The sequence below is a fragment of the Malania oleifera genome, chromosome 6, assembly GCF_029873635.1.
Source record: "Malania oleifera isolate guangnan ecotype guangnan chromosome 6, ASM2987363v1, whole genome shotgun sequence".
Taxonomy (NCBI): Eukaryota; Viridiplantae; Streptophyta; class Magnoliopsida; order Santalales; family Ximeniaceae; genus Malania; species Malania oleifera.
This window is the reverse complement of record NC_080422.1, coordinates 74,333,733-74,361,358: the sequence shown is the minus strand read 5'-3', so window position 1 is coordinate 74,361,358 and position 27,626 is coordinate 74,333,733. Positions and strand designations below refer to the sequence as shown.

At 34.1% G+C, this 27,626-nt stretch overlaps 1 protein-coding gene across 4 annotated transcripts; it reads right to left on the bottom strand.

Annotated features, from left to right (window-relative positions):
- Positions 1-302: 302 nt before the first annotated feature.
- Positions 303-27,513, bottom strand: LOC131157369 (DEAD-box ATP-dependent RNA helicase 17). Of its 4 annotated transcripts, none has more exons than XM_058111462.1 (10): positions 27,329-27,513; positions 26,815-26,887; positions 26,594-26,703; positions 13,566-13,709; positions 5,254-5,374; positions 4,837-5,177; positions 4,690-4,763; positions 3,224-3,528; positions 2,462-2,708; positions 303-955 (listed from the first exon to the last, which is right to left on the bottom strand). In XM_058111462.1, the coding sequence occupies exons 1-10, from the start codon at positions 27,450-27,452 to the stop codon at positions 716-718; spliced, it is 1,779 nt and encodes a 592-aa protein (XP_057967445.1). In that variant the 5' UTR covers positions 27,453-27,513; the 3' UTR covers positions 303-715. The 4 variants fall into 4 exon arrangements, with proteins under 4 accessions (XP_057967445.1, XP_057967446.1, XP_057967447.1 ...); XM_058111463.1 differs by having other exon boundaries at positions 5,254-5,362; XM_058111464.1 differs by lacking the exon at positions 27,329-27,513 and having other exon boundaries at positions 13,566-13,671.
- Between the last annotated feature and the right edge of the window lie 113 nt (positions 27,514-27,626).

Genomic DNA, 27,626 nt, shown 5'->3' with positions numbered 1-27,626 from the left:
TTAATGGGTAAATTTTACTCAAACGTCTCCATTCCAGGTAAGTTTTTTCATATGCACTGTTTTTGGCATTATGAACATCCAAACACACGCCAGCTACATTAGACTTTCAGGAAGAAATTACACTTTAACATCAACATTCTTAGGAATCCTCAGACTTTATTTACGAAAAAGCACTTGCAAAATTTGTTGGTCTCTGGCTGTTTCATAGCAAGAGCAATGTGGAACTTGACAAGAAACAAAATCACTGTTCCTCCTGAGTAAATTTAGTAATGATATGCCTATGTGTTATATACCCACATCAGTTAGATTTGGAAAATGCCTTGGAATTACAATAATTACTAACAAATCCGCAATAAAATTTTAAACACCAACATCAAATTACACAATCTTGATTAATCAACAAAAAAAGATTCACAGAATTCCACAGCTCAGAATACACACAAATGGCCTATGTGCAAAAATCCCACACATCAGACCAATGCATACGAACCATGCCAACGCCCAAACGAGCTGTTCCGAACTGGCAGAAATTTACTTGAACAACTGCAGTCGATGAAATAGGAATACGAGAAAAGCCTGCAGAGTCTGCCGATCTTGCTATAAAATGCCATGATTTGTAGCACAGCCCAATTCCCCTTGGCATCTGCATCGCTCCCAGTTGGCAATCAAAATGATTATATAATTAGCACCCTTCAGTTTTGCTTCCATACTTTACCTAAACTTTCTTCCTCTTTTTGGATAGACCTTTCTGTTTTTGCTCTCTCTTCCTCTTCTTTATTTGCACCTGGAATGATTTTCCAACCAACGAGGGTTGTTCTTTCAAGGCAAAACTCTTTGCCACATGGCCCAAGTGAAGTTTCTTCACCATAAAAATCCTTTTCAGCTCACCACGATGTGCTGTGTATGCACGGACCCAAGAGCAGAAGGCACCCTTTGCCAGCTTCTTCATCCTTGGCTGAGATAGTGTAGATATAATCACCAATTTGACAAAGGTTTAGAATCAAAAGAATCATTGACACACAGATGCCTATAGCAAATAGTCTTACAAAAAATTGAACAAAATAAAGCCTTGTCCCAACCAGTTGGTATTACAAAATCCTTTCTATTTTCCACACTGAAAATAAACTTACATGCAACTACAACAACTGTCTGCTCACTTGCAATTTTTCTGTTGTTTGGCACTGGAATCACATCAGTGTAACATTCAAAGCAGAAGCAGCCTTCTGTTTGCACTTAATAGCTTCCAAACAAAGGCTAACTTTTTAATGGCTCAAAATCAAGTGAAAGACTTGTTCAGTACTTCCTCTAATGCCTGTTAGTGTCACCAAATATGAGGTGTACTCATCTCTTATTCAGGGAGCAACATGTCAATAGCCGCCACAACCAAAACACCCTCACATCTCCTCTGTCCTCAACTTGCAAACATTTTCTATCATATCTGAAATTAGTAGTAATTCAAATCCATATCTTCTAGCATGAACACATTGAGCAATTCATCCACACACAAGATTGTAGGGGATGAATGATTGTTGATTTGGGGGTGCTCTAGTTCACTAATTCATAACTTGAATCAATGTTCAATAGGCGCGAACAAATGATGGGCCATGGTTTTTTTTTTTTTTTTAATGTGTAATCTCTTTGATTGACATTTTTCTTCTGCAATTTTTTTTTTTGGCAATCTATAAAATTTTTGTGATGCAAACATTTTTTTTTATTGTGATTGATATGTAATTTGGACTATTCCATAATTTCTGATATTTGATATAGTTTTTAGGTTCTCAAAAAATAAAATGAGCTCACAATGCTTCAAGGTTAGAACAGTACAAATATGCATTCACATGTTTAAATAGACCAATCACCAAATAACTCTAAATTGTTCAGCATTCAGTGGTTCTATTGATTCTAAATCTGGTTCACTAATTCATAACTTGAATCAGTATTCAGCATTCTCTTAATTTTACCAGCAGTCACGCAAGTAGATGGGATGCCAGTATCTCCTTTTTATTCTTTTAAAAGTTCATTTGACATATAGATCTCCAACATGAGATCCCTCAAATCTAGGGTCTTGAATTCTTGATATCCAGCATGTCTGCCATGTGTCGTGACAGTCCTATTCAAAATTCTAATCACATGCCAAGATTTGTGCTATCATTCTATATCTGTACTAGGGTCACAAAATTCAATGAACCCAACTCTCTGAGTAAAGTCTCTTTCTGACAAGCGACTAATAGGGGGGAACAAACAACAGTGGGAAAGGGGAAAAAATCAATTATTGGAAAATGACAAGGACATCAGTTACAACAAACCAAAACTAAAAGGCGTAACTGGAAATCCACCTGGCAAATGTGTTTGTGCTTAGAATAGAGTGAACTAGGCAATTTATATATTTAAGGGAACAAAAAAAAAAGGCAGGCAGGCTTCAGAACTAGAAAAATCACTTCGTAAACTGTAAAGGTTATACCTCTGCTGAGATAAAGGATTCCAGTGCCTTCTGCACCGATAGCACCCAGGGATGCATTTCCAATGAAACGAACTTCTTGACACGCTGCTTCAGATCATATAATGGAAAAGAATCCAACACTTTGAGGATGGGATACTCTTCTAGCACTACACCATGTTTCTCTAGCTCTCGCAAATAATCCATTTCAACTGGTTGTAGAAATAACAATGAATCACCCCTTTCACCCAACCGAGCAGTTCTTCCAACCCTACATGGATTAAAAGTATTGCATCAGTCCCTGGAAATCACTGTCCAATCTCAGCAAGCACATTCAGGCTGTAAGACTGGATTATGTATTCTACAGACCCCAGACTAGGCATCTCCATGTTCAGAAGTCATTTCCATCCAAAAGAATCTCATATTTAATATCTAACCATGTGATTGTAAAAACACTCTTTGGAGAAAAGCAATCTTGTGGATTGTAGACTCATCCAACAGGGAGATACGAGAGAGATCATGCTGCCTTAAAAGGTTGGCTCATCATATGGATAAAATAGACGTTCCCAACCAAAGACTTAGACAAGGCAATTACTGGGTTAAATGTACGAGCTTTTATGATGTTTGTGCTGTCAAATATCAACTTGGAACTTATTTATGCAATAAGGGGCAGGTGAATAAGAAATCAATCATCAAAACCCTTAGAAGTATCAACAATTACCAATACATAAGGCAAGAGGGAGAAGGGATGGATGGGGACACCAAAATAAAATGATCTTTCAATACCTATGCACATATTCAGTAGCCTCCCCAGGAGAATCATATTGTATGATACATCGAACTTTTGGGAAGTCCAAGCCTCTAGCGGCAACATCTGTAGACAAAAGAATAGCTGATTTTTCGGTGTTAAAGGCCTGAAAAGTGCTTCTCCGATCCTCATGCATCATATTTCCATGTAACCGCAAAGTTTTACATCTTACAAACATCTGTTTATGTTCTAGTTCTGGTTGTGAAACAGGTGGCCACTGGAATTCACTTAACAGTGAATAATGAAAATCTACTGCATCACATGTTGAGAAGAATACCACAATCTGTGTAGTGAGCATGTGAGTAACCTTGACAACTTGAATAACCAGCAGAAGATAACAATTACAATGCCTTAAACTACACAAAAACAGTGCAGGAGAAAGAAATTCTATCCTTAGACAAGGGAAAAGCAAACCAGTTCAAGCTGTGATAGTTGGTATCACTATCATCACTGATTCAGAATGCGGTCCCAGGCCATGTTATTGATTTGAGATTGGGAGATAATATATGCTCATCAAGTTGAACAATGCATCATATGATAAGTAAACCAAGCCGCTGATGCTTTGGGATCAGCAATGGGATTGTGGTCCCTCACAGTATTGCTAATAATTATGAGAAACCAGGCCATTTGAACCACAAAATCACTATAAGGGTTTGTCCATAAATTATAAATAATCAATCATTTCAACAATAAAATTGATACAAAGAGTCCAAAAATTAACTCGATCAAAAACCCAGCCTGATGATGGCCCAGCGGCAATGGGCAGAGCATTTGAGCAGGGTTTGAACCTCACCATTCCCCTACCAACATACCTCTGAAAAACATATACATGCTCTTGTTAACAATTAATTCAAGCAGACTGTTGAACTAATTAGCAACGTAGCAATTGATTGTGGTACCAAACTAGCTACCGACTAAATCTTGGAAGTTGGAATAGGAAATTCATAGAGGAAAACAGCTTTTAGAACTCTTAAACAATCATACACGATATGAGATTCACACATACATGAACAATAATGTTTTTGCGTGTCTGTGTGTGTGCATGTGCAGTCCAATGAACTAGAATCCTAGGTACGTTTCTAACCAGAAGAATTTTTACATGAAGCAGCTGGGTCTCAGGACCCATACCTGCACACACACAACAAATTCAAATGTTTCATAAGATATTTAATTATGTTAATAGCATCTTAGCAGTCTTTTTACCACTTTGGACAGGTAATGTAAAAGAACATCTATGAATTTGTACTGCCTAGCATTCCAAAAATTTATGGATTCTAATAATTTGGAAGAATAACATGCAGCTTAGAAGTAATTAAGCAGGGCATCAATTAACAAAAAATAGTTTGGAGAAATTATGACAAGAATTTGTACATGGATCATAAATACAAAACCCTACGTAAAGCAATGACCAATATGGAACTTGAAACGTGAAAGATAGTCCTACCTTCTGGGAAGCTTCTTTCTCGAAAAGATTCTTCAAAATGGACATAAGTACCACAAGTCTTGAACCACAGCATACTACAGAAAACTTTTAATCAGCATTTTCAGACCAAAACAAGGTCCACGAAACTAAACACTCTTCAATGTGTACCTTTCACATATCTCTGAACTAATTGAGCCGGAAGTTTGTAATTGCTGATTGAAGAGCTTCTAATTTCACAAGAATGTCTCAATTCATCATCTTCAAAATATTCATGAGACAGACTTGGTTGCATTTTCTTGTCAGCAAGACCAATCATAACTGGGTTTTCTAAGCTAATCTTAGCAAGATGATTTACTTTTTCATTCAAGGTAGCTGATAATAGCAAATTCTGCCTCTGAAATTCAGAAAACCTTGAAACCACATTTTCCTTGCTAATATATCTGCTTTGCCTTGAACCCAAAAGATCTAGTATTTCCTCTATTTCTTTACCAAATCCTAGCTCCAAAATCCTATCAAAGCGAAAAAGGAGAGTTCATAAAATAAACCCTTGGTGAAGAAATAGTTGCACCTTAAGTTCTACCATACCTATCTGCTTCATCAAAGATTATCCAGCGTAAATTCCCATGCAAGAAAGATGATGTATTCTTTAAGTGATCCAAAAGACGGCCAGGAGTGGCTACAAGAATGGATATGCCTGAAAAGGACCCTGTAAGAGATCAACATTCCCTGATGCCAAGAATTAACAAAGCAAATTATGATTTTAAGCATGTTAAGCTGTAACAGTCCACTCATTAAAATCTGTGGAAATCATCATGCAACATATTTAAGAATTTGTTGAACATTACACAGAAAAACAGAGAGGTAGAATTGAAGTACGGACAAAATGGCCATCCTACTGTCACTTTATCGAGGAGACATTAGAATTTTCCAACTCTGAGATCTTGTTGATTAATCAGCTAATTTTGCTAGTTACTGCTAGTATGTTAACTATCAGCATATATATTTTTCACTTATTAGCATCCGTTAGGCCACTTTAAAAAGGGCGAACCTTTTTTTTTTTTGGCAATAAACAAGAATATTTTATGGATGTTGAGCGAAGCAGCTTCTGTTACAATATGTTATTCGCTTATTCTTGGTGAGCAGTCAGCCCATAGAGGATGGCAGGCCTTCTAATCTTATACCATACACATGTAAGCATAGATGGGGTGAAATACGTTTGAAAAAAAAAAAAAATGCCATTGTTTTTTTAAAGACTAAAGACAGCTAAATTATTTGTAATCATAAAAATTTATCAGACCATTCACTAAATAAAAATTAGTACCTATTAAGATGTTGATCAATGAATCAAAATTTATATAGATGTTTAACTTTTTATACATAAATAAACTGTGTATCAAAATCAATGAATTCGATTTATACGTCCCTTTATATCATGCAAGCATATGAATTAAATAATATTTCAATATTATACAAATGAAACCATGACTCACAAATATGCCATTCAGAGAGTTAATATTGCTCCTATATAATAACTCAATACTAAATTTATTAATTTTTTTTACACTGCTGTTTTTTCTTTGATATCCTCGTCTATATAACCTTCTCTTTTGGAATTTTAACTTTAAAAACATACAACAACAAACCAAGTCTTAAGTCCCACTAGGTGGGGTAGGCTACATGAATCATTTTCCGCCAATTTATGCCATTGTGGACAATTTCCTTCAACAAATTCAGGGTCATTAAATCCTTACTATCTCATCCCAAGTTCTTTTAGGTCTATCCCTACCCTTTCTACTGCCCCTCCCAGTAACTAACTCATTCTTCCTCACTGATGCACTATATGACCCATGTTGCAAGTGACTAAACCATTTGAATCGTCTCTCCCTTATCTTATCTTCTAGAAGAGCTACACCTAACTACCGCAAACATGTTCATTTCTTAGTTTATCCTTTAATGTTATACTACTCATCCATGTTAGCATTCTTATCTCGGCAACTTTTACTTATTGAATATGCTATTTATAAGTTGTCCAACATTCTAATTCATATAGCATAGCTGGTCTTACAGTCGTCCTATAAAACTTCCCATTTTATTTTAAGGGTATTCTATGATGACAAAACACACTTGAAGCACTTCTCCACTTTACCCAACCTACTTTAACTCTATGCATTGCATCTCTTCAATTTCTACTTCAACTTGCATAATAGATTTAAGGTATCAACATCTACTAGTGCTATTGATTTCTTGATCATCAAGTTTAACTTTATCTCCCATATTCCTCCCACAATGACTAAAATTACATGTCATATATTCCGTCTTATTTCTACTTATTCTAAAACCTCTAGATTCTAAAGCTTCCCTCCATAATTCAAACTTACATTCTACTTCACCCCTAGTTTCACCAATCAAGACAATATCATTTGCAAATAACATAATCATGGAACCTCATTTTAGATACTCCTACTCTGTTGATCCATTACTAAAACAAAAAGATAAAGGCTCAAAGCAAATCCTTAATGTACACCTATTGTGATTGAAAATTCCCTAATCTCTCCACCTATAGTCTTAACACTAGTCATTACTCCAACATTCATATCCTTAATGACATCTATACCTATTACATAAACCCTTTTTTGTTTCTAAAACCCACCATAGAACTTCCCTAGGTATCCTATCATATGCTTTCTCTAAGTCAATAAACACCATATGCAAGTCCCTCTACTTTTCCCTAAATTTTTCCATTAATCTTCTCAAAATATATACAGCCTTTGTAGTAGATCTCTCAGGCATAAAATCAAATTGATTTTCTGAAACCTTCATTTATAACCTTAATCTTTGTTCAACTACCCTTTTTCCACTATTTCATTGTATGACTCATAAGTTTAATTCCACAGTAGTTATTACAATTTTGAATATCTCCTTTATTTTTGTATAAAGGTATTAAAGTGTTTTCCTCCATTTGTCTGGCATTTCCTTAGTTTTTATAATTGTGTTAAATAACTTATTTAACCATATAATTCAGTTATCACTTAGGCATTTCCAAACTTTAATTAGATGTTATCCGATCTTATTGCTTTTCCATTTTTCATCTTTTTCAGTGCAAACTTAACTTTGTTAACTCTAATTTTGCAAATAAATCTCATATATTTTAGCCTTTTCCTCATTTGCTAATTCTAAGTTTAAGCCTTCCACTTGGTTTTCATTAAATAGGTTACTAAAGTAACTTCGTCACCTTTCTTTTATATCTTCCTCCTTAACCAAGACAATATCATCCTCACTTTTTTATACATTTTACATTACCTAAGTCTTTATTCTTTCTTTCTCTACCTCTAGCAAGTTTAAATATGTCTCTTTTCCCTTCCTTTGTATCTAATTTAGCATACAAATTATTAAAAGATCCATGTTTAACTTCACTAACGGTCTTTTTTGCATCTATTCTCCCCTCTTTATATTTTTTAAAGTTTTCCACGTTTCTACATTTGTGCCATGTTTTATACCAAATTCTTTTTATCTTTATAGCTTTTTGGACATCTTGATCCCACCACCAACTTTCTTTGCTATTCGAGAATCTTTCTCTTGATTCACCAAAAATCTCCTTTGCTATCTTTTTAATAGAGCTAGCTATCCTACTCCAAACAATGTTTGTGTCTACACCATCCTCTATCGCCTAATCACCATCATTGATCATTTATCTTTAAATTTTATCATATTTTCTTCCTTTAGGTTCCACCACCAAGTTCTCTTGCATTGATTTATTTGATCCTTCCCCTTTCATTTTTTAATGCATATATCTAACACTAAAACTTTATATTGTGTGGTTAAGCATTCCCCTGGGATAACTTTACAATCCTTACACGATAAACAATCTACCCTCCTAGATAAGAAAAAATCTATTTTGACTTTTATTTTGTTCACTTTTGAAGGTTATTAAGTGTTCTTCTCTCTTCTTAAAGCAAATATTCATTTTAATAAAATCATATGACATGGCAAAGTTTAAGATCATCTCCCCAAACTCATTTTTCTCTCCATATCTATATCCTCCATGTATCCTCACATAACTTTTATTATCCCTTCCGACGTGTCCATTCAAATCTGCTCTTATGAATATTTTCTCAGCCCCTAATATTCCTTGTATAATACTATCCATATCTTCTCAAAGTTGTCTTTTAAGGTTTTCTACTAAGCCCACTTGAAGAGTTTAAGCACTAATGACATTTATCATCTCTTAGTCTAAGACCATCTTGATTTTTATAATTCTATCCCCTACTCTTTTGACATAAATAACGCTATCTTTTAAGTTTTGTCTACAATAATTTCTACCCCATTCTTATCTTTTTCTCTTCTAGTGCACCAAAATTTGAACCTTGATTTTTCAATTTCTCCGGCTTTCACCCCCACCCTCTTAGTTTCTTGAAGGTAGATTAGATTAATTTTTCTTCTAATCTTTTTGTTCACAATTTCCATGTTTTTACCCGTAAGTATTCCTATATTCTGAGTAGCAAATCTTATCCTAATCTCTTGAACTAACTTCTTTACCCGCCCATGTCTACAATAATGCCGGAACCCTCGCATATTTGACACCGTGTCCAGGTGCCAACACAAAACGTCGGTTCTGGGCGATGACCTAACCCAATCCTCGCTCACTTTTCGCAACACCCAAGTGGTATAAGTGCAGTGTGTTGCTCATAGGGGATGTCCTAGCGAATAATCAGCAAAGATTCAAATCATAGTAATCTGACAAGTTTTACGCTAGTTTTCGGCTACCTAACGCAACCCTCCTCCTTTACCCGGGCTTGGGACCAACTATGTGTGAAAGATTGGGACATTAAGTGCACCACAAGCAAAGTTTTTAAAAACAACATATATATTATAAATATTAAATTAAAATCAAAATAATTATGAACAAGTTTTATTAATTTGTTTAGAAAATATGGACAAACACCAGGTAACAATGTTGCAAGGTTATAAAGGATAAGAGCTAGACATTTTCTACAAAGCTATCATGCCTATGTTCTAGTAGTATTTGGAACACCGACGCTCTTTGGATACTTCTCTGACCTGATAAATGACACATCTCCAATACTTTTCCTAGGACACTTCTAAGACACTCATCCAACACTTGTTTTAATATGTTTAAGACATGTAATGATGTATTAAAACATGATAATTACAAAAGAAAAACACTTTCACTTTTGAGTGTTTTTAAAGAAAAAATCACAATAAATTATTGACATTTTAAATGGAAGAAGTCATATATTGAGAAGTTTTACAACATTAAAGAGTAAAGAAGCAATTGCATTAATAAGATTTTTTTTTAAGTAGTGTCATAAACCTTATAATTTAATATGTAGTGCATATATATATTCAAATATAATATTTGTAATTTTAATAGCATGTCACTGCTAGTTAAATCCTATAATCAAGATTTGCAACGTTCTTACATCTGCGTTGTGTCATAAGAGTGTCCCATGCTTGTACCTGTACCCACATTTTGCAAGTGCAAAGAAAATTAATTTTTTTTTAAAAACTTTTAGCATTTATACTTTAATCTATAAACTCAATTACGATAATGTATTATCAATAGTTTGAGCATCCATACTTTAATTTATCAACCCAATTATGCTAACATATTATAAATCTATTTTCAAAAATATCTAAACTTTAATAGTTTTAAATATATTATTCAAGACTACTCACTCACAATCACATGTTGTGCAAGTGACACATTTAACAGTCAGCTTAAAATGGCTATAAATATCATGTTCGAAAAATTTATATGGGAACTATGAGGGTTCGACTTTTGCTACAAAGTATTTAAAAACTGTAAAACAACATTTTGTATAGAATGCACTTAGAATTGAAATGCTAAAAGAGATAATAGGCAAGACAAGCACATAAACAATTCAAAATTGAAGGCCTTTAAAAAGCACCATTGAGAACAAGTTGATAGCAAGCTAAGACAGTTTGGTGGAGTTTTTTCCCAATTTGTCTTTTTTTTAAAAAAATATATTAAATAATACCTTTCTCGGGAAAATAATTTCCGGAATAACCCTGACGTAATCTCGCTACTTCAAGTAGCGAGATTTGCCACGTGTCATTTCGGGAATTATTTTTCCAAAAAAATATTATTTAATATATATATTTTAAAAAAAAATAACAAATCAGGAAATAAATTCTCCTGCGTAATATTATAAAAATTGCCATCATTTATGACTTTCTAATCACCAGTTAAATGTAAAAATAAATATCATGAAGACTTTAAAAAAAATTAATGGTCTATTTAGTTATGGAAAATATTTTTAATATTTATTTTTAGTTTTAAAAAATATTTAAAAAATAGCTAATTTTACATTTTTTAGAAATTTTTTCTAAAATAAATTAACAGTATAAAAAATTTGACACTATTTTCTTGTAGAAATAGTTCTTTTTTTATTTTTTTATTTTTTAAATAATTAAAAATGACGTACTTTATTTTTTAAAATTCATATAGAAAAAGGTAACAAATATTTTTTACTATTTTTTAGATTTCTAACTCTTGTTTTGTTAATTAAGACTTGAGAGCATGCACTCATATATTAAATTTTGATTTGTGAATTCAAATCCAAAATTAGTGATCAAATATATTAATATGACAATTTATTATAATATGACAATTTATATATAATATATATTACATAAATTTTAAAAATAATATTAATATTATGATATCATTATTAATATTTTTATTATATATAATAATATGATAGCATATAAAAATTTATAGAAAGAATTTATTTCCCGATTTATTACGTAGAAGAATTTATTACTCAAAAGATTTATTTCCCGATTTATCATTTTTAAAAAAAATATATTATAAGAATATATTTCCCTATTTATTACGCAGCAAAATTTATTTCCTGATTTATCATTTTTTTAAAAAAAATATATATTAAATAATATTTTTTTTGGGAAAATAATTCCCGAAATGACACGCGACAAATCTCGCTACTCCAAGTAGCGAGATTACGTCAGGGTTATTCCAGGAATTATTTTCACGAGAAAGGTATTATTTAATATTTTTTTTTTTTAAAAGACAAATTGGGAAAAAACTTCAGTTTGGTGTGTATAGTTTAAATAAACAAGTGCTCCTGCAGGAGCATGGAGGAAAGATTTGGTATGAAAGCAACACTGTGTACAAAGGAGAGCCAATGGGAACTTGCTTGGTGTGATGAAAGAAAACACAGTTAACCCACGATTTATTCATTTAGTAACTGCAATTAGTGCTCTAATATCCAAACCTGCCAGTACTTCAGTCAAGAAAATTTAGGAAGGGGTAAAAATTGGTCAAATCAAATTAAGGTGGTTGAAGTAACTAGTTTAACAGTAATCATTCCAGAAATTATGGAAATGAAAAATAAATTTGTAGTGAACTCTAATGCATGACTAGTTTTGCCCACACAACATTAGTTTTATGTCTCTGGCAGCAAAATTCATAAGGGTTATGGCGTCATGCACGCAGTGCTCCAAAAACTGGAACCAGCCAGTACTTCAGTTGAAATCAATCAAAAACCTAAGAAAATCCATGAAGTGGTAAAAATTGGTCAAATCAAATTCAGATGATTGAAGAAACTAGTTTTACAGGCATTTATGAGTCATCCAAGAAATTATGGAATTGAAAAAACACAATTTTATAGTTAAGTCTAATGCGCGACTAGTCTGCCCAAAAACATTCGTTTTGGATGCCTCCGGCAACAAAATTCATCAAATATAAAGGAAGATGAACCCCTAAATAAGGGTAATCAAAGCATCAAATGTTCGTAAACTTTTAAATGATGATCATTCCTCTCTAGAAAATACAACTGAAATCAAGTTCTTTTTTTTTTTCTTTTTTTACATTGATTAAAGTAAAACCATTGGTTTAGAAGAGAAGAGAGGAGGAAGATGGTAGAAAAAAATTAAAAAAAAGGGATGGAGTAGCACCTTCTAGTTCAACAAAAAAACCTGGTTCTCACAAAAGATTGAAGTTAAGGGCCTGTTTGGAATCGCTTCTGATTTGAACTTTATGTTTTCTGTTTTCTGTTTTCTGTTTTTGTTTTTGTACAATGAAGAATCACATTATCACAACACTTTTTTATTTACGTTGCTAGTTTGTTTTTTCTATCATCAATTTCAGCTCTTGTCGAAAAAAGTGAAAATCAATTTCATTGTTTTTAGTTGTTTTGACAACTATTCCCAGCGTACTCTAATATCCAAAATTAACTTTTGTGGATTAAATTATTCATTCTATGCATAATATTATAAAATGACCATGTGAATTTGAGATAAAATTAAGATAAAAATATTCATAAATTTTCTAACTTAAAATATATATATATATATATTCATTAAAATAATGATTTTTACTATTTATCAATTGTCATGTACAAAAAGATTGCTCTCGTAAGCAGTAAAAAGTGAATTTTGAATTATAGTAATTAAGTAAAATAGTTATAATAACTTTTCTTTTTATTGTAATATTTTGTAATTTGTATTACTTTTGTAATTTTAATATTTTAATCATATTTTAAAATTGTTATTTGATTTAAACACAAAAATTAGCATTTATATTCAATCAAATTTGTTATTTGTTCAGTTTTAGAATTACTAAAAACAAGTCACCGTTTTCAGTTTTTAATTTTTGTTGTTTTTAATTTTCATTTCTGGTTTTTCCATTTCATAATTCTTGAACAGAGTTTTCCTGTCTGGCTCTTCCAATTCATAATTCTTCAAGGGATACCAAACAACCCCTAATGTTTTAAACCATCTAGATTCTAGGATCCAGAGGGTTCAGAACCGCATAATTTGTGAAATAACAAAATAGGGAAGTGAACCTTTCTGAGTCCAAGATTAAAGTCAACAGACAATAGATAATTTACTACCTTTGCGCAGCCTGGCTTTCTCTTTTGACCGATTTTCACCACCCATTACATAGCCCGGTACAATCCAATGAAAACGATGCAGCAACTTTTGTAGGATTTCATATATCTGCATGCATAACTCATGTGTTGGTACAAGAACCAACGCTGTTAACAAAATATCAATTAAAAACTAATTCAAGAAAAATAATTTTCAATTGAACAAGTTAATTTGGCAATACAAAAATGAGTAGCAATGCCCTTTCAATGGTACAGAAACAGAAGTGATAATTTCAGAGTCTTTAGCCAATGAAGCAGGATCTTTGGCTAATGAAGTAATGATAAGCATCAGACACCCAAGCTAAATGAAACCAAAAATTACATAGGAGCAAATGTCTGTCTTAAAACAACTGCTGCTTTCCAAACATTTCAGGAATCCATGGCTACTTATCATGAAACTAATACCATAAGATTTTTTTTTTTTTTTTTTTTTTTTGAGATAAGAGAAAATTTTAATTAAGAACCAAAACAATGTAAAGGATGTAGACAAGACGTCCTCAAGGGACAATTGGCTACAACCAAAAGGATTCCAATAGAGCAGCCTTTCAATCCCTTTGCAGGTCGGAAGTGATAAACCCCCAAAATATCCAAAAGAATGGGCCCAAAAGAAGTCAAGAATGCCACTATCCCATAATCGATGACGACAAGTTGTGTAGCCCTTAAAAGTTTTCGCATTCCTCTCAATCCAAAGCATCCATATGATTGTGAATACTGCACCAATCCATAGAACACAGCCCTTCCTACATGAATCAAAACCCCAATGTCTTATGAGCAAGGGATCTCCCAAATTCCGATGCGCCACCAAGTAAGAGAAGAGAGCATTACCAAGATGGGATGCCACCTTACAATGTAGAAAAAGCTGAGCGTTCGTTTCTTTAGACTCGCAGCACATCAAGCATATGTTAGGACTAAGAGACATGTTGGGCCTTCTTATTATAATATATAGTGCAAAATGATCCTATTTAGAGTCACAATCCAGATGAAGATCCAAATCCTCCAAGGAACCTTAACCTTCCAAAATGATGTGGCACTAAGGAAAAGAGTTGAGAGAAGGCATTTCTTAAGATACAACAACAACAAGCCTTAAGTCCCACTAGGTGGGATTGGCTACATGAATCCTTTTCCGCCAATTCATCCAATCCAGAACATTTTCCTCTATTAGATTAAGGGCTATGAAATCCTCCCTCACCACCTCATTCCAAGTAATTTTAAGCCTATCCCTACCCCTACCCCTACCCCTATTCATGTCAGAAAACCATAACTAACTCACTCCTCACACGTAATGCCCAAACCATCTAAGTCGCCCTTCTTTTATCTTGTTTTCAACTGGTGCTATGTCTAAGTTTCTGCATATATGTTCATTTCTTACTTTATCTTTCACTATTAAACCACTCATCCACCTTAGCATACGCATCTCAACAACTTTCATTCTTTGTATATGTTGTTTCTTAGTTGCCCAACATTATGAACCATAAAGCATAACTGGTCTTATAGTCGTCTTATAAAAACTTTCTTTCTAATTTTAAGGGTATTCTACGATCACACAGCACACTTCACGCACTCCTCCATTTTACCCAACCTGTCTTAATTCTATGTGCTACATCTTCTTCAATTTCCCTTTCACCTTGCATAATAGATCCAAGATATCTAAATCTATCAATGCTATTAATCTCTTGATTATCCAGCTTAATCTTTTCTCTGTTACTACTCCTTACATTACTGAAATTACATTTCATATATTCAGCCTTATTCCTACTTATCCTGAATCCTTTAGACTCTAATGTGGCTCTCCAAAGTTCTAGCTTATTTTCCACTCCGCTCCTACTATCATCATTTAACATGATATCATCAGCAAACAACATACACCAAGGGATATTATCTTGGATATTCCTAATAATTTCATCAATTACTAAAGTAAAAAGATAAGGACTCAAAGTAGAACCTTGATGAACACCTATTGAGATTGGAAACTCTCTAGACTCTCCTGCTATGGTCCTAACATTAGTCACTACTCTATCATACATATCCTTAATGACCTCCGTATGTCTATTGAAAACTCCCTTCTTTTCTAATACCCACCAAAGAACTTCCCTAGGTTATCATAAGCTTTCTCTAGATCAATAAAATCATATGCAAGTCCTCCTTTTCCCTAAATTTTTCCATTAAACTTCTTAAAACATAAATAACTTCCATTGCTGTTCTCCAAGGCATAAAACCAAATTGATTTTTTGAAATCTTCATTTCTAATCTTATTCTATGTTCAATTACCCTTTCTCATAATTTCATCATATGACTCATAATCTTAATTCCACAATAGTTATTACAGTTTTGAATGTCGCCTTTGTTTTAACACAGAGATACTAACATACTTTTCCTCCATTCTTCTTGCATTTTCTTGATTTTTTATAATATTATTGAATCTATTAGTTAACCAAATAATTCATTCACCCCCTAAACATTTCCAAACTTCAATTGTTATTTTATCTGGTACTATAGATTTCCCACTTTTCATCTTTTTTAATGTCATCTCAACTTCAAGGACTCTAATTTTACGAATAATTCTCCTATTTTTTATCTTCCCTTCATTTGTCAGTTCCAGGTTCAATCTTTCATTTTGGTTTTCATTGAACAATTTATCAAAGTATCACCGCCAACTTTATTTTATGTCTTCTTCTCTAATAAAGACATTATCATTCGCGTCCTTTATACATTTTACAAAACCAAAATCTTTGCATTTTCTTCCTCTAACTCTAGCAAGTATATAAACAAATGCCTTTTTCTCCTTCTTTTGTATCTAGCTTAGCATATAAAGTATCATAAGCTCTATATTTAGCTCCATTGATAATATTTTTCGCATTTTTTCTTGCTTCTTTATATTTTTCAAGATTTTCTATATTTCTACAATTTTGTCATATCTTATACCAATTTCTTTTTGTCATTAACGGCTTTTTGAACTTCTTGATCCCACCACCAATTTTCCTTACTACCCAAGTATCTTCCTTTGGACTCACCTAAAACCTCTTTTGCTATCCTTACGATAGAATTCGCCATTCTATTCCAAACAGTATTTGCATCAACCTTATCTGAAGAGGTTTCTTAAGATATGTGAAGAAAAAGATTTTGAAGAGAACCACCCAGAAGGATCTCCCTCCCAAATTCTTCCATCCACCGCAATGGTCCAATACCAAAAAAAAAAAAACACACAAGGTTGTAAGCTCGTCAACTAGTGTCTTTCATTGAGATTATTGAAAAAATGAAAGTCCCACAAAAGAGAGCCCCTCTCAAAGAGTAGGATGAGCTGATAGGTTATTGTGGAGAGAAGAAAGATTAAACAAACAAGGCACCTTCAGCTCCAAAGAGTCCTCATCCACCCAAACATCCTCCCAAACGCAAACCTTGTTGTGGTTTCTCATTGTGACATGGGTGAACAAAAAAACTGATATGCAACCTGGGACATGAACTTCCAGTGGAATGCATGAGAAATAATAAGCTCCACTAGTCTCCCACCTATTTCAATGGAGCATGCATTTACTTTTAATCACCTTGTACCATAGGAATTCACGTCCAAAGGAAACCTCCACAACCACCAATTAGGGAAACATTTTTGGATACCACATTGCCAAGCCCCAGACATAGTTATCAAAATCCCTATCTGGATCGCATACAGAATCAAGATCAGGTAGAGTAGCAAGTAGAATCATAGAATCATGATCCTACTACTGATTCCATTTAGTGAACTAGACTGCCTTTTTTTTTTCCTGAGCTTTTAATATGAATTCCAAGATGCATTTTTCTTGGCCTAATAGTTTTGGGTTGAAGCTCTGTTGGCCCATTTGGCCCAAATCTTTTACAATTAGGGCAAAATAACACCTAGATTTATTTCCTTTGTATACATCCCAACAGCGGCAATTTGTAGAGAACTCTAGTCTCTCTCGACAGCACAAATGAAAAAGGTTCAGCATGCAGAGAACTCTCAATAGCAGCAGTAGTTTTGTTTTCCAGTTCTTGTTCAATAAGCTTGCATGGTTGTTCTTGTTCAATCAGCTTTGGTTTTCTTGGGTCACTTCTTGCAGATTTCTTCTTCAATTAGTTTGGAGTTCTTGGGTTCTAGGCTTCGATCAGTTCTTCTCTTCTAGAATTCAGTCAGCTTGCAAAGCTCTTTGTTGACCTTATAGGTCACACCCGGTTTTGATAATGACAAATACTTAGATATTTGATGGTTTTCAAGTGTATGTGCAGGCTTAGATGAGCATCCCAAGGAATGACACTTGAAGCAAGACACGAAGACCCTGAAGATTTTAATTCATATTGTAAATTCAATTAATGTAATATAGGTCTGTAATAGTAACTAGGGATATGGTCTGTAATAATTACCTGCATATCATGCATATAGGATATATGGTAAGCTCAGTAAGACCCTAGTATGACTCTAAGTCCCAACACTCATACATATATATCATACAAAATTCAGGAGTGTTAAAAATGCACTTAATTGAATATTGTTAGGGAATTTGAGAGAACTCGGGCGACCGAACCCCAAGAGTTCAAAACTCCTTAGGCGCCCAAAATGTTGAGAAGTCAACTGTTGACTTAGGCTCTCGAGCGACCGAACCATTTTGTGCATACCTTCCACGGGTGCCCGAACCACCTGAAAAGGACCTCTCACCAACTTGGGCTACCGAGAAAGTTAGTTCAAATTAAAGCCCGAGCGACCGAATACCTAAGTTCGGGCTACCGAACCTATGACCGGGCACCCGAAAATCCGAAGAAATGTTTCTGACTTTTGTTCGGGCCACCGAACTGGGACTCGGGCTGCCGAACTGATTTAAAGAGCTTTTATAATTGTGTCTGTTCGGGCAACCAAACCACGATTCAGCCACCCGAACCTCGCCGGCTTAAAAATATTTTAACTGAGGTAAATACGGATTAATATGGGTTAATGGTGTTTAAATATTTTGGAACTTTTCTAAGAATTCCTAACAAGTCCCAAATGGTTATAATTTTTACCTTGCCTATAAATATAAGCTCATTTGTGAGGATTAGGATTTAATTAGCAAATTCATTAGCCAAGAATCCTCTCTTTTGCATATACTCTTTTTGTCCAAATACTCTCAAATTTCCATTCCCTTGATACATTTTGAGATTGTGAGCGTATATAGTGTGCTTGCGATTGCTAGATTGTGCTAAAACTCTTATTTTCTTGTGTGATTATTGATATTCTTTTTGGGGAGTTTGGCTTAGTTTTATCCCACTTATTTCATATTATAAATCTTTGTTGGGATAGACTAGCAAGCTTTGGGGTCTTTGCATAATTGTTGCAAGACTGCCATGGCTTTGATTTTTATTGTGCAAAAATATTTTCAATAAGCCAAAATCTATTTTCAAACTAGCAGTGTGCTTATATCATTGAAGAAAATTTTCTTGAGCTAGTTTGAATATTTGATTGATATCTTTGGAATCTTGATTTGCTATTGAAATGTGCTTTGCTTAAATTCCAAGATATTGCTTGTATTGAACACTCTTGAGCATTCCATTGATCATACCCTATTGAATGTTGTTTGCACAATTATTTGCATCACTGAGCTTACACTATATCCATATTGTTGATGTGTATGTGATTGCGTGTATTGGGTACATATCTGTTTTACATGAAAGCATAATCATTGTACCTGTCTTATTGAGAAAAATATTATTGTATTTCAGACATAGCTTGAGGGGGCGGTAATCCAGCCCGGTACAGATTGTGTGTAAAGGTTGAGGTAAGCCCTGTGCTAATGGACCTGGTTGTTTAGGTGCCGCTCCACCCGTTTAAGTGAGCATTATAGTGGTAATCCTTGTGCTTGTTAGTCAAGGTGGGGACGTAGGCAATTTTCCGAACCTCGATAACACTTCTGGGTGTCACTTACTTTTTACTGCTTTCCGGTGCATGCTTGGTTGATTAAATTGTGCTATTTAATTTTTTCTATATATTGCAATTGATTTATTTTACTTGCACTAGATTGACTTTAGGTTTGTGAAAATACTGTTGTTAGGATATTGACCTAGGACATCAATTTTAAAATACCAATTCACCCCCCTTCTTAGGTTCACGGTAAAGCTAACACTCTTGTTCTTCGATGCAATCTTACAGATGCAGAAAGCTCTGGAGTCAAGACTTTTGACAACCAGAGAGCTAGCTCTTGAGTCTGAATTTCCTCTGATTCTTTCCTAATTTTTTAAGGACAGCGGTTCCGACTACTAACTGGTTCTTTGATTCTTTTCTTATCTTTCATTCTTCTTCTTTTTATGGTCAAAGAGTCAGAATTCTGAATTTGTATACTTATGAGTGATGACTGACGAATGATCACTCCAACAGTCTAATTAAAGTAGCAGATAAGCTTTTTAGTAGCTTACATTCCTTTAATTTCTCATACATACTAGCCAAGATTTTAGTCTTAATAATTGTCATAAAATTCCACATACATATATTTTTAATATTTATTTTTGCATTCTAAGTAGAATCTTACGATACTCAAACAGATCCTATGTTCAAATCCTACAAATCCCTCTAACGATCCTACATAGGAATTAGGATCCGATTCTAACAACCTTGGCCCCAGTGCCTGTTCAGATTTGGGTCTTCTAACAACCTCCAAACTAACTAAATGATCTCTCTTACTCTCCCTACAACCCATCAACCTCTCAAGAGCCCTAGCTACTTTCAAGGGCACTCTAAAAAGAGATGAAATGATTATGGATGTTGGAAAGTGAGGCACTAATGAGTATGACACAAACCCCAGTAGAAAAATACACCCTCTTCCAACCCTCCGCTCTCCTACCCACCCTCTCAATCACAGGATCCCAAAGGGCCGAGGAGTTTGGATTGCCCCCAAGAGGGTACCCTGGGAGGTGAAAAAAAAATGATAAGTGTGTGATTTTCTGGGACAAAATTGGAAGTTTGGAGTCGCCACTAACCTTTTTTCTTAGTACGATTAAAATACATGATTACTACTCAATTAAGAATAATATCGGTCTGCGTATACCAGGATTGGGATCGAGAGTTCAGTTATGCTAGGAGAAGGTATTCGCACCCCCTACGCACCCGTTCTACGAACAATACCTAACTAACTAAAAATTATTCTCAAATTAAATTCTAATAATCTTTTAATTTACTCCTTAACTAAACAAAATATATTAACAAAAATATATACGATAAATGGAAAAATAATCGAAATGGGGTGCGGTTTAATGCCTAATAATGCCCCCAAAAAAATTTGGAATCTCGTTAGGAAAAACCCCCTCAGAGCTACAATAGGTGAGGCCTGCAAGGCCCATTGCCCTTTTTATGATCATAGGAACAGACCCACACAAAAATACATAATACTATAATACAAAAATACTTAAAAAATAATGCAATACATAATACAAAATATAAACATATAGTATAAACAAAAATACCAAAATATGTAATAATAATAATAAAAAATATATATCATATTAATAATAACACATAAATAAAAACGCACTACTATAATAATAATACCATAATAACAATATAACACAATACTATAATAGTAATAACACGTAATAATAATACCCAGAAAGAAGACAACCTTAAGAAGAAGACCAGAAGAAGATTGAACACAGACGATAAGAAGAAGAACACAGAAGAATAACACCAGAAGAATACGACCTGAAGAAGAAGAGCAGAAAAGGAGTATAACACATACTAATAAAAATAACACATAATAATAATTTAAAACATACTATAATAATAATAACACATAATAATAATATCATAATAATACTACCTTAATAATAATACCATAATAATAATTTAACACATACTATAATAATAATAACTCATAATAGTAATACCATAATAATAATTTAACACATACTATAATAATAACAACACATAATAATAATAATATCATAATAATACTACCTTAATAATAATACGATAATAATAATTTAACACATACTATAATAATAATAACTCATAATAATAATACCATATTAATAATGAAAACCCTAATATAACAACAAAGGAAACCCTAAATGTACAATATGGAAACAAATCAAGCCCTAAAAATTATTATGGTATTATTATTATGTGTTATTTTTATTAGTATGTGTTATATCATTATTATGATATTATTATTAAGGTAGTATTATTATGGTGTTATTATTATGTGTTATTATTATTATAGTATGTGTTAAATTATTATTATGGTATTATTATTATGTGTTATTACTATTATAGTATTGTGTTATAGTATTATTTTGGTATTATTATTATAGTGTTATTATTATAGTAGTGTGTTTTTATTTATGTGTTATTATTAATATGATATATTTTTATTATTACTATTATTACGTATTTTGGTATTTTTGTTTATACTATATGTTTATATTTTGTATTATGTATTGCATTATTTTTTAAGTATTTTTGTATTATAGTATTATGTATTTTTGTGTGGGTGTGTTCCTATGATCATAAAAAGGGCAATGGGCCTTGCAGGCCTCACTTGTTGTAGCTCTGAGGGGGGTTTTCCTAAGGAGATTCCAAATTTTTTTAGGGGTCTTATTAGGCATTCCTAAACCACACCCCATTTCAAATATTTTTCCATTTATCATATATATTTTTGTTCATATATTTTGTTTATTTAAGGAGTAAATTAAAAGATTATTAGAATTCAATTTGGGGATAATTCTTAGTTAGTTAGGTATCATTCGTAGAACGGGTGCATAAGGGGTGCGAATACCTTCCCCTAGCATAACTAAACTCCCGATCTCAATCCTGGCATACGCAGGCCGATACTATTCTTAATTGAATAGTAATCAGGTGTTCTAACCACATCAAGAAAAAAGGCTAGTGGCGACTCCAAGCTTCCAATTTTGTCCCAAAAAATCACACACTTATCATTTTTATTCGCCTCCCGGGGTACCCTCGCTCCCGGGACATCGCAACAAATAAAATAAAAGAGGCTGCTGGACAGAACTGAGAATCAAGGATAGAACAGGGAACAGAACAGAACAAAGAAGGAACAAAAAGAGAAGGGGAGAAGAAGGAAGAAGAAAAAGGGGAAGGAGGAGGAAGAAAGAGAGGAAAGGACAAGGCAGTAAAAGAGAGACGGAGAGAGAGAAACAGAGGGAAAACTGAAATAGAAATCTGAACTAAAAATATTATAACTATCTAATACAACTCACAAACCAAGTATTAGCACCTACAACGAACTAAAACACAAATTACATAAAAAAACCCAAGATAACAGAAAGTCACACAACAGGGAGAAAAAAAAGCTAAGTGCAATCATAGTTTCCTAATTCTATGCCTAAAGTATCCCAAATAGACAACCTAAAAGATATAGGAGATCCTCCGACATAATCGCCCAGCCAAAAGGAACTTGGCCTCAGTGAGTGTGACTGTCAATATGGCCCTAACAGCTCAAGAACAATCTCATAAACAGCATCCTTCATATACCATATATAGCATCTGAAGCAAGATGAGCTCCCCAGTAAAACAAATACAGTTAAAAACCAGCCTAAGGAGATGTCACTAACTCATCATCCAGAATGGACTCCATTCTGTCCTGTAGCTGGAAATGGAAGGAGTTTTGAGTTAGTGCTGATCTTCTATGAGTACCAGATGACAAAGCAAGAAGTTCAAAGGTACCTTGGCAAGGTGTAAAATTCTTCATTTTGAAAAACTAGAATAATGGTAACAAAACGTAAGTAGGCAAATCAAGCAAATATGCATTAGGTCCAAGCTTCTTAAGAATGGAGAAAGGGCCAACGGCACAGGCATGGAGCATTTTAAATGAATTTCTGCGGACTCGTTCAGGTCTAGTGGGAACCATGACACAATCACCAGCATTAAATTCTCTAGCTCTACAATGCACATGCACAGCAAGTTTCTAATCAATATTATTCATGGCAGGTTTTCACCTTACCTTAGCCTGCAACTCATGAATGTGATGAACAAAGGACTGCATCTGGTGGCAAAGTAATGTAGGACAGATATATATATATATATATATATATATAGAGAGAGAGAGAGAGAGAGAGAGTTACAGGAGAGAGAGAGAAACGAATTAAGAGAAGGAGAAAAAGAAAGAATAAGGGAGAAGAAAGAAAAGAAGGAGCTGGAAGAGAACGGATCTGAGAGAAAAAGAGAAATAGGTGAAGGAAGATGATAAGGGATTCACACTATAACCCACCAACAAATACGATGAAATTCCTTAAAACACCTTGAAATGTCTTCTAGCAAGACCTCCCAGTTCTCCTACCATTGTGAAACCATCAGGACTAGAAGCTTCATCCCTGGACAGACCAAACACTTTTTTCTAGTTTCTTTGGCCTTGAAAGGTCTCTCAAGCACTGACCTAAACTCATCTCAACAGGGCTGCAACCAAAACCCTCCACCGTCAATCAATTCAGGAGCTCCTCAATAAAAAATTTAGCAAACTCAGCCCCAATTTAGGAGTGTCACCACACCACATTCTCAGAATCTAACTCAAGCTCCATAATATAGCTTTTCCTCCTCCTCCTCCCACATGCTATCCTATGGAAAAAATTAGAATTTCAAACCACCTCCTGACCCATTTCACCCTTGCTTTCTAATGCCAACTCATGTCCTCCCTCAATAAAAACACACGCAACAATTGCAACTCATTGGTAGACCTCCTTTCCCTAGCCTCCTCATAGCAAACCACACTCCTCTAACCTATTCAACCCCACAATTTCAAAGATGTCACTGTTTGACTCTTTATTATTCCCAAAACCCTATGTATTCCCTTGTTTCAACTTCACATTGACATACATCACCTTTTTCATCAGTTTAAAACCCTCCCACCTCTAGACCTCACACCACCCCACCATTCTTTCATACACTCAAGAAAGGAGGAATGCATCAACAATATATTTTCAAATTGAAAAGGGATGGATCCCTACTACAACGGGTTGGACTTAAGGAGCAAAGGGCGATTGCTAAAGGAAGGCCTAGGAAGGATTTGCTGCACCAGTTGTGGAAAAGTGTCTTTCCACATGTTAGTAATCAAGAATCTATCAATCTGCGAGGAAGCCTGTCAATCTTCTAACACCAACCAAGTAAATGGCCACTAATCAAACCTCCACATACTTGTACAGATCCTCCAGCTCCCTAATTTATCTCTAGAGTTGTGAATACCATTGAACCCCACCCCCCCACCATTAGAGATGACCATAATTTGATCAAAATTGAATTAACCAACCGAACCAAGTAAATTCGCTTAATTCGATTCAATTAATATAAGTAATTCAGTTGGTTTGATTTTTATTTTCGTAAAAAATCAGTTATCATTTGGTATACCAGATCAGTTCAATCAATTAACCAAATAAACCAATTTATCTATATATATTAATAATTTATGTGTAATATAAATCTCAATCAATATATATATACATTAAATTATTAGTATTATTTAATAATTTAACGTATATATTAATTTATATATAAATTAACATAGTAATTTATATTAATAATTTATATATAATGTATATTAATAAGCACACGTAAATCAGTTAAAATCGGTTAACTAATTTAACTGAAGTACTAATCGGTCGATTATTAGTTCAGTAAACAGGCTAATTCAGTTTGGTTCAGTTAGCCCAATTTCATAACCGAACTTTTTTGGTTAATTAATCAAATTGATTATATTGAGGTCTACCGACCGAATGCTAAGCCCTACCCACCACCCAACGTGGATTGCAAAGGCGAAAACACCAACCAACTCATCAAAGAAATAAATTTCTTAAGGAGGACAAGTTGAAACTGTAAACTAACCGCTCCATAAAGCCTCTAATCGCTAACAAGACTGACAAAGAGAGACTCATCAAGGCAATCCTTAACGGAGGCCATCCTCATATCCCACACCATAATTTGAACCCCACCCCCATCGCCTCAGACGAGGGTAAAGCCACCCAATCTTTATTCCTAGAGTCCTAAAAGCTTCAAAGAAGGAAACAATCTACTTCCCTCAACTTAGTCTCCTAAAGAAAAAAAAAATCTCATGACTTGCCTTATTGACTAAATCCTTGACCACTCTCCTCTTACCTTGGTCCTCCTAGCCATCTAACATTATAGGGGAGAAGAATCACTCCAAATGATAGAATTTTCATTATGAAGCATCAATCATGACTAAGCATGGAATTACTTAATGGCTAACATAACATTTTTCATACCCATAGTCATGCCTTTGCAAAACTAAATAGCCTACTACATGGGATTTTTACGTTTAAAAAGCGGGTCAATTTGATGAATGATAGGTAGAAACCCAAATTTTATTGAAAAAAAAAAACACAAGTATAGAGAGCAAGTTTGTTCCCTTGTTTTTCTTCTTTTAACTTATCTCATGCAATATTATGGACTTGGAAGACATTTGCATTGATCATTCATGTGTCCATATTGCATGTTGACCATATAGCATATTTTCCTCGATTAACAGTGTGACTCCAATAAGTTGGCTTCTAATCTTTATGAAATAAACCTATTTAAGGAGACCATTGATCCACTCCACTTAGATAAGAGCAGAAAGGTGAAAGCCACCTTGTTTTTTGTAGCATAAATAATTATAAGTAAAGCTCATATGCAGTCTGCATCTTCTAGCAGTTGCCTTGACTTTGTTTCTTGGTGGATGAGAGAGGGAGAGGGAGAGAATTCCTCAAACCTATCTATATTTAACTGTTGGGATTTTTTTTCATCAGTTCTCTTGTTTTTGACCACCCAGGGGAAAAGTATAATAACCAATCACATACTCAACTGGTTAAGAATAAGAAGGTACAGAAAGGAAAAAAACAAAAAACAAAAAATAAAAACAAAAACAAAAACAAAAATTTAGGGGAGAAGTATAATCCATTTCTAGTCAGATAAAAGAAAAATATAAATGTGAGTTTCCTTGTCTATAGAATAATTCTTAATAATGCAGGTCATGGGATGCGAATGAAAGCTTGGATAAACAGTACATGCATACCAAATGTTCCATCAGACCGCTCTATTCGAGGATCACAACTCTGCAAGTGATGAATAATTGGAGCCAAATATGTTACAGTTTTGCCAGTGCCCGTAGCAGCATTAACAAGTCTGAAATTTTCCACCAAAGAACAAGCACACAAACACTGTGGAGTTCAGAACCCAAAATCTGAAAAGTAGACTTTTTAAAAAGGTTACATTGATGAAGGGCAAGAAGTGTACACGTGACGCCCTGAGAGAATGACAGGAATAGCTTGAGCCTGCACCAGGGTTGGAACTTCGAAACCCATCCTTTCTGCCGGGAAATACAGAGAAAACGTAATGCAATTGAGATTACCAATATAGATAACTCTCAACAAATTGAATAATTTTCTTTTTTTAATTTTCTCTTCTAAAATATTCTCCCATCTATTTTAGTTAAATTTTGATGTAATCTATCTGGACATAGAGGGGAGAACGTAAAATATTTTATGTCAATCGCACATGTTATTCTTTTCCAAATCTTATTTTTTTTCCCCCTTCTCCAAGAAATGGATCTCCAAAATTGAGATTTCTGATACAGGGAACCCTGAACAAATTGAACAACTTCAGTAGTATTCACTTTGAAGTTTCTTCTCCAAATTTTCTTTGAATTTTGATGTAAAGTTGTAATGATTCCGAAACCAAAGCCATGGCTTAAATTTTAGGGCTATGGGTTACGCAACTGAGAGAGAGAGAGGAGTGGGGAGGGCAAAACCTCGGAGCTGATCGCACAAGGTGGAATGGAGGCCAAGACTCGAAAACGAACAAGTCGCAAAGATTTCGTTCGCCGTCTCCATCTTTTCGTTCTCTTTCTCGACCATCTTCTTCGTCCTCTTCATCTCTCTTCAGTGATTCTCTGCTGCTACTCACAGTCACTGGCACGAGTTGTCCGCGTTCCTTGAGAATTTTATCAGGCCATAGGCAGGGCATATTAGGGTTTAACACAAGCGACGTCGTTTAGACGAAGTGGAAAAATTGTGGGCAATTTGGCAAGTTTTTCCCATTTTGTTATT